The sequence below is a fragment of the Aspergillus ochraceoroseus genome, assembly GCF_002846915.1.
Source record: "Aspergillus ochraceoroseus IBT 24754 chromosome Unknown P175scaffold_3, whole genome shotgun sequence".
In the NCBI taxonomy this organism is placed as follows: Eukaryota; Fungi; Ascomycota; class Eurotiomycetes; order Eurotiales; family Aspergillaceae; genus Aspergillus; species Aspergillus ochraceoroseus.
The window spans coordinates 1,336,667-1,350,493 of NW_024468478.1; the positions used below are offsets into that span (position 1 = coordinate 1,336,667).

The 13,827-nt window shown below is 50.2% G+C and overlaps 6 protein-coding genes across 6 annotated transcripts; all 6 read left to right on the top strand.

Annotated features, from left to right (window-relative positions):
- The first annotated feature begins 1,181 nt into the window (after window positions 1-1,181).
- P175DRAFT_0197133 (ferric reductase family protein) lies at window positions 1,182-3,753 on the top strand. Its single transcript, XM_040892561.1, has 4 exons — window positions 1,182-1,971; window positions 2,062-2,123; window positions 2,177-2,362; window positions 2,428-3,753. The coding sequence occupies exons 1-4, from the start codon at window positions 1,302-1,304 to the stop codon at window positions 3,298-3,300; spliced, it is 1,791 nt and encodes a 596-aa protein (XP_040753118.1). The 5' UTR covers window positions 1,182-1,301; the 3' UTR covers window positions 3,301-3,753.
- Window positions 3,754-3,967: 214 nt separating this feature from the next.
- Window positions 3,968-4,981, top strand: P175DRAFT_0477186 (glutathione S-transferase family protein). The gene is made up of 3 exons (XM_040895309.1): window positions 3,968-4,099; window positions 4,163-4,216; window positions 4,279-4,981. Exons 1-3 carry the CDS (start codon window positions 4,020-4,022, stop codon window positions 4,892-4,894), a joined length of 750 nt encoding a protein of 249 aa, XP_040753119.1. The 5' UTR covers window positions 3,968-4,019; the 3' UTR covers window positions 4,895-4,981.
- A 188-nt stretch (window positions 4,982-5,169) lies between these two features.
- Window positions 5,170-6,911, top strand: bbp (putative zinc knuckle transcription factor/splicing factor MSL5/ZFM1). The gene is made up of 6 exons (XM_040892563.1): window positions 5,170-5,402; window positions 5,515-5,728; window positions 5,831-6,048; window positions 6,334-6,557; window positions 6,617-6,725; window positions 6,776-6,911. Coding segments are annotated over exons 1-6 (918 nt in total). The 5' UTR covers window positions 5,170-5,251; the 3' UTR covers window positions 6,778-6,911.
- Window positions 6,600-7,814, top strand: P175DRAFT_0197623 (uncharacterized protein). Its single transcript, XM_040892562.1, has 3 exons — window positions 6,600-6,725; window positions 6,790-6,998; window positions 7,061-7,814. Exons 2-3 carry the CDS (start codon window positions 6,882-6,884, stop codon window positions 7,661-7,663), a joined length of 720 nt encoding a protein of 239 aa, XP_040753121.1. The 5' UTR covers window positions 6,600-6,725; window positions 6,790-6,881; the 3' UTR covers window positions 7,664-7,814.
- A 1,280-nt stretch (window positions 7,815-9,094) lies between these two features.
- On the top strand, window positions 9,095-11,163 carry P175DRAFT_0435220 (anion exchange family protein; the record flags this gene model as incomplete). The annotated part of the gene is made up of 5 exons (XM_040893716.1): window positions 9,095-9,258; window positions 9,360-9,508; window positions 9,581-9,668; window positions 9,725-10,221; window positions 10,274-11,163. The coding sequence occupies 5 exons, from the start codon at window positions 9,095-9,097 to the stop codon at window positions 11,161-11,163; spliced, it is 1,788 nt and encodes a 595-aa protein (XP_040753122.1).
- A 916-nt stretch (window positions 11,164-12,079) lies between these two features.
- dbp8 (ATP-dependent RNA helicase DBP8) lies at window positions 12,080-13,808 on the top strand (the record flags this gene model as incomplete). Its single annotated transcript, XM_040899856.1, has 2 exons — window positions 12,080-12,609; window positions 12,749-13,808. The coding sequence occupies 2 exons, from the start codon at window positions 12,080-12,082 to the stop codon at window positions 13,806-13,808; spliced, it is 1,590 nt and encodes a 529-aa protein (XP_040753123.1).
- Between the last annotated feature and the right edge of the window lie 19 nt (window positions 13,809-13,827).

Genomic DNA, 13,827 nt, shown 5'->3' on the forward strand with positions numbered 1-13,827 from the left:
GGTCTTGTTAAATGAAGCCCATCTAGGGGCGCGAGGAGGAGAGCGGGAGGTCTAGTCAAACAGCCACCATTTCAGCACACAACTTTCTCCGTATTCTAACAGAAATTAATTTAGAGGAAGCGCGGGATCAGAGTACGAGGTCCCTACCTACCGTGTTGAGGAAAGAAAATGGGTTAATCTTGGTTTCTTCCGGACAAGTCCGGTGTTGTTAGTAGATGAAGACCTGACTCGAAGGGTCCCAGGATATCTTCTAGACGCCGGCAGGTCTCGGGTTTTCTTCTTCCCGCGCCAAGGATTGAACCCCTCTCTGGGTCTCTCTTTCGCTCGCTCGTTCTCTATCCTAAAGCCTCAACCTCTTGTCTACCTACCTGGGAATTCGACTCATCCTCTCCCTCCTCCTCCTCTCCCCTGAATACGAAATTTCTCTATTTCAGCCTCTTCGATTCGATCGGAAATGGTCGTTCAAACCTCCCAGATGCGCTTGCATTAGTGCGCCTCCGCTGGGGTGTTTCATCCTCGAGCCACTCGCGCTCCTTGACTCCTTGATCCCCTTGGACGATCCAACCCATTACTGCCTCATGATTTGCTCAAATCCCTCAAGATGGCGTGGCGGCCAAGCTGGGTTCAAGAACGAAAATTTCTAGGACAGTCAATGTACCTACACTATAGTAAAGTACACTGACAGATCGTCTCAATTGACCGCACGCAGGGGCTGGCTCCTCTGCTTCACTTTTGCATTGATAATTTCTCCTCTTGGCGGTTTCTTCTCTATCTCTGTTTCTGGGAGCTTTTTTTTTCTCTTCATCTTTTCTTCTTTTCTGTTCTCGTTTCTGTGGTCAAGGCTGTTGACAGCTCATTTACACATTCTTTTCGTTGCCCATCACCTCTTACATTCCTTAAGAAAACATAAATTTAACCCCCAAAAAAAACCCTTCTCTTTCATCAAAGCAGTTCATTGTGACCTTCGTTTGAAACCGCTCCAGCAGTCTCGTACCGGGTTCTCGTTCAATAGTACTTTAACAAAGTTCTTACAGGACAAGGACCTTGTTTGGGCTCTTTAACCCAGTCACTTTTCTTCATCCCTATCGGGATATATAGTCTTGACTTCTCTTCGAAGGGATCTCCTCTGGGCCCGAAGACGTGCTGGGGTCCATTCATTCTTTTTTTTTTTTCAGCGACACACTCTCCTTTGAGGATATTTCGTGGTATAGAGCTGGTTCTCGCGCACGATATCCTGACTTTTTAGTCCTTGCTGCCCCGTTGTAGAATTAGATTCGATTTTCCTATCCAGCTTGATAGCCATGGCTTCCTCTCTTCTTCTTTCCTTGTCCCTGGTTGGACTTTCTTTGGCAGCGGATCTCCAACAACGCGGTGGCCACCACGAAGCGAATCTGTTCTATGAGATGCTCCAGGATGACCTGGCCCGATACTCCCTGCTGGCACTGGGCTGCTTCGCTGCCCTCATCTATATCTGGAAGATGTGGTTCCGTCTAGCGGGCCACATGCGACGACTAGCAAGCTTCAGCAACGAGCACCAACGCTACTTCGTGCCTGCTCACTCGACCCTCGCAAAGCTCAAGAACCATGTCATCTACGCCCCATTGTTCCGCAACCGACACAACAGGGAGTTCCAGCTGTCTCGGGCGGTTAACATGGGCACCTTACCCAGCCGTTTTCATACGTTGATCCTTGTGGGGATCATCACCATGAACATCGTCCTATGTGTGGTGACGGTGCCTTACAAGTCGGATGAGGACACTGTCGCCGGTGTCATCCGGAACCGCACCGGGACCATGGCGACCGTGAACCTGATCCCTGTGGTTCTGTTGGCTGGCAAGAATAACCCCTTGATTCCTCTCCTCCAGGTGCCGTATGACACATTCAACTTGATCCATCGCTGGCTCGCTAGGATCGTTGTTTGCGAGGCTGTGGCCCATATCTTTGCCTGGGCTATCCCAAAGGCACAGGAAGGTACGCTACCCTGCTCGTGCGAAAAATTAGAAACTTGAAAAACCTGAAAAAAAATAAAAATAAATAAATAAATGCTGATCGTCAGTATAGCTGGCTGGGACGTTGTGGGTATGGTGTTTGGAAAGAGCAATTTCCTCTTGAGCGGCTTGGTCGTGAGTATTCTTTTCCATACAATAAATGCAGATGTATTGTTGACCTGTTTCAGTCTGGCTGCGCCTTCACTGCGCTTCTGGTGCACTCTCCCTCGGCAGTCCGTCATGCGTTTTACGAAACGTTCCGCCATCTCCATATTGCGTTCGCGGTCATCTCGATGGCCTTTCTCTGGATCCATCTGGACGGAATGGTCTCCCAGAAGTACCTCCTAGGAGCCATCATTCTCTGGGCCTTGGATGTTCGTTTAACCCCCCCCACCCCCGGTGTGGAAACCACAGATACCAGAAGCTAACCCTCCACCAGAGGTTTGCCCGGATAGTGATCGTTGTGTATCGTAATATTGGACGGAGCTCTACCACCGCTGAGATCGAAGCGCTGCCCGGGGACGCCATGAGAATCACCCTGAAACTCGCCCGGCCCTGGACATTCGAACCTGGCCAGCACCTTTATCTGTATATTCCCGCAATTGGGTGGTGGATGTCGCACCCGTTCTCGGTTGTCTGGAGTGACTCCGAGGTTGCCATGGCCGATGAGAAGGGCCTCCCCATGAACCATGATGATACGTTCGGCCCTCAGAAGACTACAATTTCTCTGCTTGTTCGTCGCCGAACCGGTTTCACGGACAAGCTCTTCCAACGTGCTGTGAACGCTGTCGACTGTCGACTTTCTCTGCGCGCATTCGCTGAAGGCCCCTACGGCGGCATCCATTCTATGGATTCATACGGTTCCGTTCTTCTGTTCGCTGGTGGTGTTGGAATCACCCACATAGTACCCTTTGTCCGTCACCTTGTTCAAGGATATGCAGACCGTACTGTGGCCGCACGCCGCGTCACGCTGGTGTGGATTATTCAGTCTCCCGAACATCTCGAATGGATTCGTCCCTGGATGACGAATATCCTGGCTATGGACCGTCGCCGCGAAGTCCTCCGAATCATGCTATTCATCACACGTCCCCGGAACACCAAGGAGATACAGAGCCCGAGTGCCACCGTGCAAATGTTCCCCGGTCGACCTAACATCGACACCCTGGTGGGCATGGAAGTGGAGAGCCAGGTCGGCGCCATGGGCGTTCTAGTCTGCGGGAACGGCAGTTTAAGCGACGACGTCCGACGGGTCTGCCGCAAGCGACAAGATCGGACCCAAATCGATTTCGTCGAGGAGAGTTTCACGTGGTAGACTTGGACGTGACGAATTCGCGCTGAAGTCTTTGTTTTCGGGGGAGGGGTTTCCGGCCTTGATATTTTGGGTCTGGCCTAGTCCCCAATCCGGCTTTGGCCCGATCGGTTGGTCTCTGTACAATGCAGCCAAAGAAAGACGCCTTGCCTACTGAGAGCCCCCCCCGCTTGCACTGAGTACGGAGCTTCTTCCCAGTTGTGGTGCTGGGGAGTTCGAGATCCTTTGGAACCTGCAAAAATATTGTCTCCGGTTTTTCCACGGGTAGCTACAATGAGGATCTGGGTTATTTCTGGTTTCTAGGGCTATATATCTATATATATATTTCGGGCTTGGATCCGGGTTTGCTGTAGATATGTCTTTCTGGCTCCGTAGCAATACTACCACTGTCAAAATGCACAGTTGACAACTTACTGTCGCGAGTACACCCAATTCAGTACAGTAAAGCAGTCAAAGATCGGAACGATTAGTTATCTGTTGGTTCTGCACGAAGCTTAGAAATCACCCATCTCAAGTGGGGCCATCGAAGCCGATGGCATCATTCCCATTGCTACCAAGTTATTTTGGCGGGTTAATTAATAATCGCCAGGACCATAGTTAACTACTTAACGAGAATGAGGGGGGTTGTCAAATCGCCCGCTGTCTTGAGATATAAAGGCTGTACTGTTGTCCTCTCTCGATCTTTCTCCTCCCTTTTCTCTCATCGTCAGTCATCCTTCACCATGAGTCGCCCCGATATCACTCTGTATACCGCCCAGACCCCTAACGGGATCAAGATCTCCATTGCCTTGGAGGAACTGGGGTATTTCTCTCTTATCTTTTCTCTGCCAATGTCCAGATCCCTTTGCTGACGTTGCAATTCCAGACTCCCTTATAAAGTCGAGAAAATCGATATTAGCAAGAACACGCAGAAGGAACCGTACGTTCCTTGCCTCTCCCTCTCCAGAAAGAAAGAGCTGAAACTCATCCCATTGAAAAAAGCTGGTTCCTTGAAATCAACCCCAACGGCCGCATCCCCGCAATCACCGATACCTTCACAGATGGACAAACAATCCGCCTCTTCGAATCCGGAAGCATCCTCACCTACCTCGCCGACCAGTACGACAAAGACTACAAGATCTCATTTCCCCGCGGCACCCGCGAATACTACGAAATGACCAGCTGGCTGTACTTCCAGAACGCCGGGGTCGGGCCCATGCAGGGCCAGGCAAATCATTTCTCGCGCTACGCGCCCGAGCGCATCGAGTACGGCGTGACCCGCTACGTCAACGAAACGAGGCGTCTCTACTCGGTCCTGGACCAGCATCTGGCGACGTCGAAGTCCGGGTTCCTGGTCGGCGACCATGTCTCGATTGCGGATATCTCGCACTGGGGGTGGGTTGCTGCGGCCGGGTGGGCGGGGATCGACATTGCCGAGTTCCCGCATCTGAAGGCTTGGGAGGACCGGCTTGCGGCGCGGGAGGGAGTCGAGAAGGGAAGACATGTACCGTCGCCGCATACGATCAAGGACTTGATGAAGGATCAGAAGAAGGTTGACGAGTATGCGGCGGAGTCTAGGAAGTGGATTCAGCAGGGGATGAAGACTGATGCTAAGTAAGGTGGTGTTTGGTTTGGTTTCTTTGCTGTAATGTCAGTTTTATGTCCTATACCTTTGTTTTTTAGTATCAAAAATGGCATAGAAATTTGATGCTTCCTTGTTTCCCCATGAAGTAACTATGTACTAAGTAAGTAAGTAAGTAAGCTTTGATGATGATTTCATTTTCATTTTCATCCTGCATTGAAATCAAATGGGCCATTAGTCATCTTCACGTGACCACAAGCTCGCCACATCGCGAATAGCTTCTTTTATTTGATACAATCGTCCTTTTTTCCTTCCTTCTCTCCACTACCAGATATCCCATTTTTACTTACCAACAGTTTAGCTTTTATCATCTACCCAAACGCCCTGGGAAAGATGGCCTGGCGAAACCAAGGAATCACAGGCTCCAATAATGTGCCTTTGGGCAATAGGAGACGCTTCGGTGGTGACAACCCCGAGGAGGAGAGTCGCACCGCGACACCTTCGTCCGCCGCCGGGGATAAACGTGGTCGAAGTCCTGTTCGAGGTATGTTTCTTTCTTCTTCTTCCCCCCTCCCCCCCCCTTTTTTTTTATTGTATTTTATTCCACTTTCAGTGGCTGCCTACGACAGACAGATTCTAACGTTTTTGTCTTTTAGCCGACCCCCCAGTTGACGGCGTGAAAAAGCGCAAGAAGCGCAACCGTTGGGGCGATGCTCAGGAGAACAAGGCCGCCGGTCTGATGGGTTTACCCACGATGATCATGGCAAACTTCACCAATGAACAGCTTGAGGCTTACACTCTCCATCTGCGTATAGAGGAGATCAGCCAAAAGCTGAGGATTAATGATGTCGTCCCCGCGGATGGCGACAGGTTGGTGTTTTTTTTTTTTTTTTTTTTTTCCCTCTCCCTTCCTTGTTGCTTTTGAATTTCTTCTCAGACACTAACGTCTTTCTTTTTTTTACTCATATTCAGGTCTCCGTCTCCCCCGCCTCAGTACGATAACTTTGGAAGACGTGTTAACACTAGGGAATACCGCTATCGGAAACGTCTCGAAGATGAGCGCCACAAGCTCATTGAAAAGGCGATGAAGACTATCCCTAACTATCACCCGCCTTCTGACTACAGGCGCCCTACTAAGACCCAGGAGAAGGTCTATGTGCCAGTGAATGACTATCCAGAGATTAACTTCAGTATGATAACTAACCCTCTAACTCCTAACCGTTCTTGTATTGCGTCTTCCTTGACTCTCGGCTCGAGTTGGGCTTACGATCAAGACATTGCTTTTTGGCGATGCTTTTTCGGCTCGCTTCTTGCTAACCCTTCCTTTTTTTTTTTTTTTTTTTTTTTTTAATATTTTGCTGGTTGATGTTGCATATCTATCCCTACCTTTTTTTTTTTTTTTTTTTTCAAAAACGATACCTGAAAGAAACATCATCGTGAACTAACACTTAGCTTTTTTTTGCTACCTTTTAAAGTTGGCTTACTTATAGGACCCCGTGGAAATACCCTGAAGAAAATGGAGAGCGAGTCCGGTGCTAAAATTGCTATCCGAGGCAAAGGCTCCGTCAAGGAAGGAAAAGGTCGCTCTGATGCCGCTCACGCTAGCAACCAGGAAGAAGATCTCCATTGTTTGATCATGGCAGATACCGAAGAAAAGGTCAACAAAGCGAAGAAGTTGGTGCACAACGTTATTGAAACGGTAAGCTACCACCCTCTCTTTTGTACATGGAAGTGTATTCCACTAATGTTTGCATATAGGCCGCCTCCATTCCAGAAGGCCAGAACGAGCTCAAGAGGAATCAGCTCCGAGAGCTTGCTGCGCTCAACGGTACTCTTCGTGACGATGAGAACCAAGCTTGCCAGAACTGTAAGTATAACCCGGACAGATATGAGTTCCTTGCTGACCAGTGAAAAAAAAAAAAAAAAACTAGGTGGCCAAATCGGACATCGCAAATATGACTGCCCTGAACAGCGCAACTTCACTGCCAATATTATATGTCGTGTTTGCGGCAACGCAGGACACATGGCTCGTGATTGTCCAGATCGCCAGAGAGGCAGCGACTGGCGCAATAATAACAACGGTGGCTTTGGCAACCGCAGAGCTATTGGCCAAGGTGACGCTGTCGACCGCGAGATGGAGGTAAGCTCATTCATTCCCGTCTACCCCCGTAAAATCACTTCATTGGTACTAATATTTTCTAGCAACTGATGCAAGAATTGTCCGGTGGCGCTCCTGGCCCCGACGGACATGCTCCTCGCCGGATTGAAGCTGGTCCCGACCAAGGTTATGATGACCGTGACGCAAAGCCGTGGCAGCGTGCTCCCCCTCCAAGCGATGTGGCCCCCTGGCAGCAACGCGGCCGTGACAATCGCCGCGACGACTACGGCGCCCGCGACCATGGCAGTGCTCCCCCATGGGCTGCACAGGGCCGTGGCGGCAACGACTATGGGTACGGATCGCATGGTGGCTATGGTGCGGCTCCTGGCGCATCAGCAGCAGCAGCAGCATCATCAGCAGCAGCAGCTACTACCGCTCCATGGCAGCAACAAGCTCCACCGCCGCCACCTGGTGGGCAGGCTTCATACGGATACGGCTCCTATTCTTCGTACCCTCCCCCTGCAGCGAGCATGGGAGCTCCCGGAGCTCCTCCAGGTCTGGGTGTTCCTCCTCCTCCTCCGCCCGGCATGCCGTCCATGTACTACGGTGCTGGTGGCAGCCCTCCACCTCCTCCACCTGGTGAAGGACCTCCTCCTCCAGTACGTTCATACCATCCATTTTTAATTATAATGGGGGAAACTTTTTGAACTAATTTGAGCTACAGCCGGCCAGCGACCAGCCCCCACCACCCCCTCCCCCAGCTTAAATCAAATATCACGTACATTTCCCTAAAATGAGGCAGGAATCAGAGCTGTTGCAAAAAGGGTAAGGGAGCAATCAGCTCTGATAAATGAGAGAGAAAAAGTGCGCGGTAGTCTTTAGCTCTAACCATTCCCTTGGGTTGCTTATTGTTTTTCTATGCGATTAATTAGTTCTTGCAGTATTTTTTCTTCACCTTAAAAACATTCCCCTACTAACAGTATTGAATGGACGGCTGAAAATTGCTGAATGTACAAGTATTTTTTTTTTCTCTATTTTTTCTCTCTTCTTCTTTTCTTCTTCTCGCTTTTCCTACTGCTAAATTGGACACGATGGGATGAAATGCGTCTGTTTGCTTCGCAGCGAATGATACGTATCCTTGGGCATCCAAGCATCACCCCGAATTCGATAATTGATTGAAGCAGATACTTGGCTCCACATGGACACTGGGACACAGACAGAATCTTGCATGGAGACCGGACGTTTTCAGTGCATCTGGGGGAATCCCTGGGTGAAACGGGGAAGCGGCTATTGTGTAGGATGACCGTACCAGTCAAAAACTACTTACCTACCAGGCACTGAATTATAGTATTATGTGTTATGTAAATAGGATTCAACTAGGTACATGCTCTAGACTTTCGATGAACGAGGGGAAATTATGTATGGAGGAGGATTGATTTTAAAGAAAGTATTGTTTATATATATATTCCTATGTATGTCTGCCTCTAGTAGAGTCAATTTGGAGTCGTTAAGCTTAGAATGAACATGGGCTGCCTCAGGCTTCTCCACATATCCCCAGAAATTGGATTGATTTCTATCTTCAACTCTTCAACAACTCGTCAAATCTTCATCATTGTCTCCTTCCCCCCCCCCCTCCTTTTCTCATTATTATTACCTAGGTATAATATTATAACCCCCTGACAAAGTGGCGTGTCTGCCCATCCTCGATTTCTCTTTCCTTGGCCTGCAGATGGCAGTACTCAGGAGGGGTTCCCCTTCATGATTAAGAATACCTGTCTGGCCCTTTCTTGGAACTCTTCACCGATTAATTCAATTCAATCGACTGAGCGGGAAGAACCTGCTTATTGGGAACCGATATGGAGGACCCTAGTCAGGCCTCATCGTCCCATGGGCCCTTACATTTCTCCTCAGGGCCTAGCTTTCACTCTCCAGCTAATAAGGACAAAAACAACAATGAAAATAATAATACTTCCACCTCTCCCCCATCTTCGTCCCACTCTCAGCGGAGATCTGGGCCGTTTTCGCCTTCAAAGTTCTTCTCTTCCCTGCGTCCTTCTGCCCCTGGTGGTAGCGATGGCACTTCTCGCAGTCGCACAGGAGGGCCAGAAGATGCCTCCTCAATCGCGAGAGACCGCCAGATGGGGAGTGCTGCTACCGACGGCGGCGCAAGATGGTGGGAGATTCGCCTCTTCCGCGGCATGATTGACGATGTTAAGCGCAGGGCACCCTATTACTGGAGTGACTGGGCTGATGCGTGGGATTATCGCGTTGTTCCTGCGACTGTATATATGTATTTTGCAAAGTATGCTCCTCCTCCTCCTCCTCCTTTCCAATCTTGATATGCTTTGCCTCGCAGGTACTAGTAAAAAGAGTGTACGGGATGGCTGATTTGTTTGGTCTCAGTATTCTCCCGGCGCTGGCGTTTTCTCTTGATATGTTCGAAAAGACACATCAGAGTTATGGTGTTAATGAGGTGCTGCTGGCTTCTGTGCTTGGGGCGGTGGTGTTCTCGCTTTTTGCTGCGCAACCGTTGGTGATTGTTGGGGTTACTGGTGAGTTCAACTGATTGGGAAACTGGGGGGAACTTAAATGCTCATTTTTTTCCCCCTTCTTTTATTGTATAGGCCCAATCACCGTCTTCAATTATACAGTCTATGACATTATTTCGCCGCACGGAACACCGTATTTGGCATTCATGTGCTGGATTGGCATGTGAGTTTTACTCGATCTTTAAAATTGATACTGATGCTGTGTGCTGACATCAACAGCTGGTCTTTGATCATGCATTGGATTCTCGCTATAACCAACGCTTGTAATGGGCTCACTTATGTCACTCGGTTCTCATGTGATATCTTCGGCTTCTATGTGGCCTTCATTTACCTCCAGAAAGGTATCCAGGTGCTAACTCGACAGTGGGGATTCGCTGGAGAAACATCCGCCTATCTGAGCATCATGGTCGCCTTGCTCGTTCTCATGAGTGCGTGGATCTGCGGAGAGCTTGGAAATAGCAATTTGTTCCAGCGATATGTCCGCAAGTTCTTGGAGGACTACGGGACGCCGTTGACCATTGTCTTCTTCACGGGATTCGTCCACATCGGCCATATGAGAGATGTCGAGGTGGCCACCCTGCCTACCAGTAAGGCGTTTTACCCCACAGCTGATCGTGGCTGGCTGGTACACTTCTGGGACATTGATGTGGGAGATGTCTTCCTCGCAATTCCGTTTGCCGTACTCCTTACCATTCTGTTTTACTTTGACCATAATGGTAAGCCTTTTGTTCCTACCAAGTCTTAGCGTCTCCAAGCTAACCAACATAGTATCATCGCTTATTGCGCAAGGCACAGAGTTCCCCCTTCGCAAACCAGCAGGATTCCACTGGGATCTCTGGCTCCTGGGGCTCACCACTTTCATCGCAGGGATCCTGGGCATTCCGTTCCCCAACGGCCTCATCCCACAGGCGCCGTTCCACACCACCGCTCTATGCGTCACCCGTAACGTCGCAGATGAGGACGACACCAACAAGGGCAAGACCGTCCGCATCACCGATCACGTCGTTGAACAACGCGTCAGCAATCTTGCCCAGGGGCTTCTCACACTCGGCACTATGTCCGGGCCCTTACTCATCGTCCTGCATTTAATTCCTCAGGGTGTCATGGCAGGTCTCTTCTTCGTCATGGGAGTCCAAGCCCTCCAGGGAAACGGAATCACACAGAAACTGATTTTCCTCGCCCAAGACCGACACCTTACGTCTCCCTCTAGCCCGCTTAAGAGTCTCGAGCGTCGGAGTGCCATTTGGGCCTTTGTTATCCTCGAGCTTGTCGGATTCGGGGGCACTTTCGCCATCACGCAGACTATTGCAGCGATTGGATTTCCTGTTATTATTTTGTTCCTTATACCCGTGCGGTCCTTCCTTCTGCCCCGCTGGTTTACTGAGAAAGAGCTCTCTGTGCTCGACGGACCCACCGCAAGTCCATTCACGATGGAAAGTGTCGGAGGTGTCTACGGTGGTGCCACTCCTCCCCAAGAGGAAGATACCAGTAACCGGCACTCAGGCAGCGGCAGCGTCAGCATCAGGAGCAATGGTGTCATGGCTCCCGTGACGGTAGATCTTGGCTCTTCCTCCGAGATACCGATCGAAAATGATCTTGAAATGGGCAACTACGAGAAACAGGCCCGATGGAGACGAAACCATGGGGAGTCGCAATGAATCCTAACCTAGACGTTTGCACATGATTAGAGTATGGTTTTTTTTTTTTGGTGTTTATCCCGGAACCTCAGCCGGGTTATTGTAAGTATTTTTGGATGTGAATATTGGTAGCCATGTTCAGAAGTGCGTGACTTTGGTGAATCTATGCATCGTTGGTTGATATGCTAGATGTGTTCTTTCCTTGGTAATGATAAAGCCACCATCATGTTAGACATAACACCAGCCACATTCTCATGCAGAAATGTGAAGGAAAATGCCTTGAAAATGGGTCTTTTTTTGAACTGATATAGTCAAATTCGCAGGCTTATACATATGCAACAGACTGCCAGCACTGAATCTCCAGCGTGTCTCTGCCTCTCCAAGCGACAATGTCGTCGCACAGGAATCAGTAATTGCTTGAGGAGGTCATGGATTTTTCAGAACCCTTTTTGCTTCTGGCTTGCCTAAGATCTACACCTACGATACTATGAGGTTCCATCTTCTGCCCTTATGTACAGCAGCTTCATCTTATGCGAGCTTACATAATATTATGCGGCCATGTTCCCGTGACCGCGGAATTCGGAGAGTTCGAATAAATACATATTCCCGCCTTACACCTTTCCCAAAGCACGGCCCATAATTATTTTCGATTATAATCCTCTAGTGGAACATAGTAAAAATCCACCGGATTTAAGAAGTCGTGTGTCTGCTTAGGTTGCAGCAGTTGCAGTTGCAGCGACTCTGGGGTGAATCGCCGAGTTACATAATCGAGTGTAGTTCCTAATTAGGGATAGTCCAATCGACAGATAAGCGGTGTCACGTGTAACTCTACCGCCCTCTGCGGTCAACTTTTTTTCTGCCGCAAGAATTTCGAAGAATTTCAAAAAAAAAAAAAAAAAAAAAAAAAAAAAACCTTCTTAACAATCAGTGCAGCGATATGGCACGTTCCTCTCGTCCAGAGTCCCTATCAAGGGAATCTTCTGTATCCTCTGATGCCTCCAGTGGGGGGGTCGAGGTAGACCAGACCGAATTGCAGACCCGTGCCCCAAAGAGAAGACGTCTCTCAGAGGCGTCCGCTGACGAGGAGGAGGACTCGTACGTCCCTGCAGCACCCCTCCCTTCTCTCTCGCGAATCAAGAAAAAGCAACCAAATAATGCTGCTCGCGTCGAAGAGAATGACAACCCGGTTCTGATCAAGGATGCTCTGGAGATTGGGTTACAGGATGCGGAGTCTTCGTTTAAAGCGCTCAGTGTGGCGCCCTGGTTGATCGGGTCTTTGACGACGATGGCGGTTCGCAAACCGACTGCGATTCAGAAGGCTTGTATCCCGGAGATTCTGAAGGGAAGGGATTGTATTGGAGGGAGTAGGACTGGTTCGGGAAAGACGATTGCGTTTGCCGTGCCTATGCTGCAGAAATGGGCAGAGGATCCGTTTGGGATTTTTGCAGTAGTTCTAACGCCTACACGGTATGTCTTTATTTCTTCTTCCTCTTCCTCTTCCTCTTCCTCTTTTTTTTTTTTTTTTTTTTATTTCGAAAGCAAAAAAAGCGAAAACTCCGGGACCCAAAAAAAGAATGGCAAGTGCTGATTATATATAATAATGTAGAGAACTTGCGCTGCAGATCTATGAGCAAATCAAGGCAATCTCCGCGCCGCAAGGCATGAAACCTATCCTCATCACCGGCGGAACCGACATGCGCTCGCAAGCCCTGGAGCTCTCGAAACGTCCTCACGTCGTCGTAGCCACCCCCGGTCGTCTTGCAGACCACATTACCACCTCCGGCGCCGACACCATCGCGGGCCTGAAGCGTGTCCGCATGGTCATCCTCGACGAAGCAGATCGTCTGCTCGCCTCGGGACCAGGCAGCATGCTCCCAGACGTCGAAACCTGTATCTCCACCCTTCCGCCCTCCAAGGACCGCCAAACCCTCCTCTTCACCGCAACAGTCACCCCCGAGGTACGCGCCTTGAAGGCCATGCCCCGGCCAGAAAACAAACCACCCATCTTCGTCACCGAAATCTCCTCCGAAAGCACCGACACCATCCCCCCGACCCTCAAACAAACCTACCTCCAAGTGCCTCTCACCCACCGCGAAGCCTTCCTCCACGTTTTACTCTCCACCGACGCCAATGCCACAAAACCAGCTATTATCTTCTGCAACCACACCAAAACCGCCGATCTGCTCGAGCGCATGCTCCGCGGCCTCGACCACCGCGTCACATCCCTCCACAGTCTCCTCCCCCAATCGGAACGCAACTCGAACCTCGCTCGTTTCCGCGCCTCTGCGGCCCGGCTCCTCGTCGCCACGGACGTGGCCTCGCGTGGTCTCGATATCCCCTCTGTTAGTCTTGTCGTCAACTTCGACGTGCCCAGGAACCCAGACGACTACGTCCACCGCGTTGGACGTACGGCGCGTGCCGGGAGAAGCGGCGAGGCAGTGACGCTTGTGGGACAGCGTGATGTGCAGCTTGTCCTCGCGATTGAGGACCGCGTGGGCCGCAAGATGGAAGAGTGGGCCGAAGACGGCGTGAGGGTTGAGTCGAGGGTTGCGAAGGGGTCCTTGCTGAAGGAGGTCGGGGCGGCGAAGCGCGAGGCAATGGTGCAGATCGACGAGGGAAGGGATGTGATCGGACGAAAGAGGAACAAGTTGAAGAAAGTCCGGTAGTGGGCGAATCTTGTCTATT

Coding starts and splice junctions, on each gene's coding strand:
- P175DRAFT_0477186 (XM_040895309.1), top strand. CDS start 4,020: ATGAGTCGCCCCGATATCACTCTGTATACCGCCCAGACCCCTAACGGG. Junction 4,100..4,162: donor ATTGCCTTGGAGGAACTGGG/GTATTTCTCTCT, acceptor TTGCAATTCCAG/ACTCCCTTATAAAGTCGAGA. Junction 4,217..4,278: donor AAGAACACGCAGAAGGAACC/GTACGTTCCTTG, acceptor CATTGAAAAAAG/CTGGTTCCTTGAAATCAACC.
- P175DRAFT_0197133 (XM_040892561.1), top strand. CDS start 1,302: ATGGCTTCCTCTCTTCTTCTTTCCTTGTCCCTGGTTGGACTTTCTTTG. Junction 2,124..2,176: donor TCCTCTTGAGCGGCTTGGTC/GTGAGTATTCTT, acceptor GACCTGTTTCAG/TCTGGCTGCGCCTTCACTGC. Junction 2,363..2,427: donor TCATTCTCTGGGCCTTGGAT/GTTCGTTTAACC, acceptor ACCCTCCACCAG/AGGTTTGCCCGGATAGTGAT.
- bbp (XM_040892563.1), top strand. CDS start 5,252: ATGGCCTGGCGAAACCAAGGAATCACAGGCTCCAATAATGTGCCTTTG. Junction 5,729..5,830: donor GTCCCCGCGGATGGCGACAG/GTTGGTGTTTTT, acceptor ACTCATATTCAG/GTCTCCGTCTCCCCCGCCTC. Junction 6,558..6,616: donor TGCACAACGTTATTGAAACG/GTAAGCTACCAC, acceptor GTTTGCATATAG/GCCGCCTCCATTCCAGAAGG.
- P175DRAFT_0197623 (XM_040892562.1), top strand. CDS start 6,882: ATGGCTCGTGATTGTCCAGATCGCCAGAGAGGCAGCGACTGGCGCAAT. Junction 6,999..7,060: donor CTGTCGACCGCGAGATGGAG/GTAAGCTCATTC, acceptor AATATTTTCTAG/CAACTGATGCAAGAATTGTC.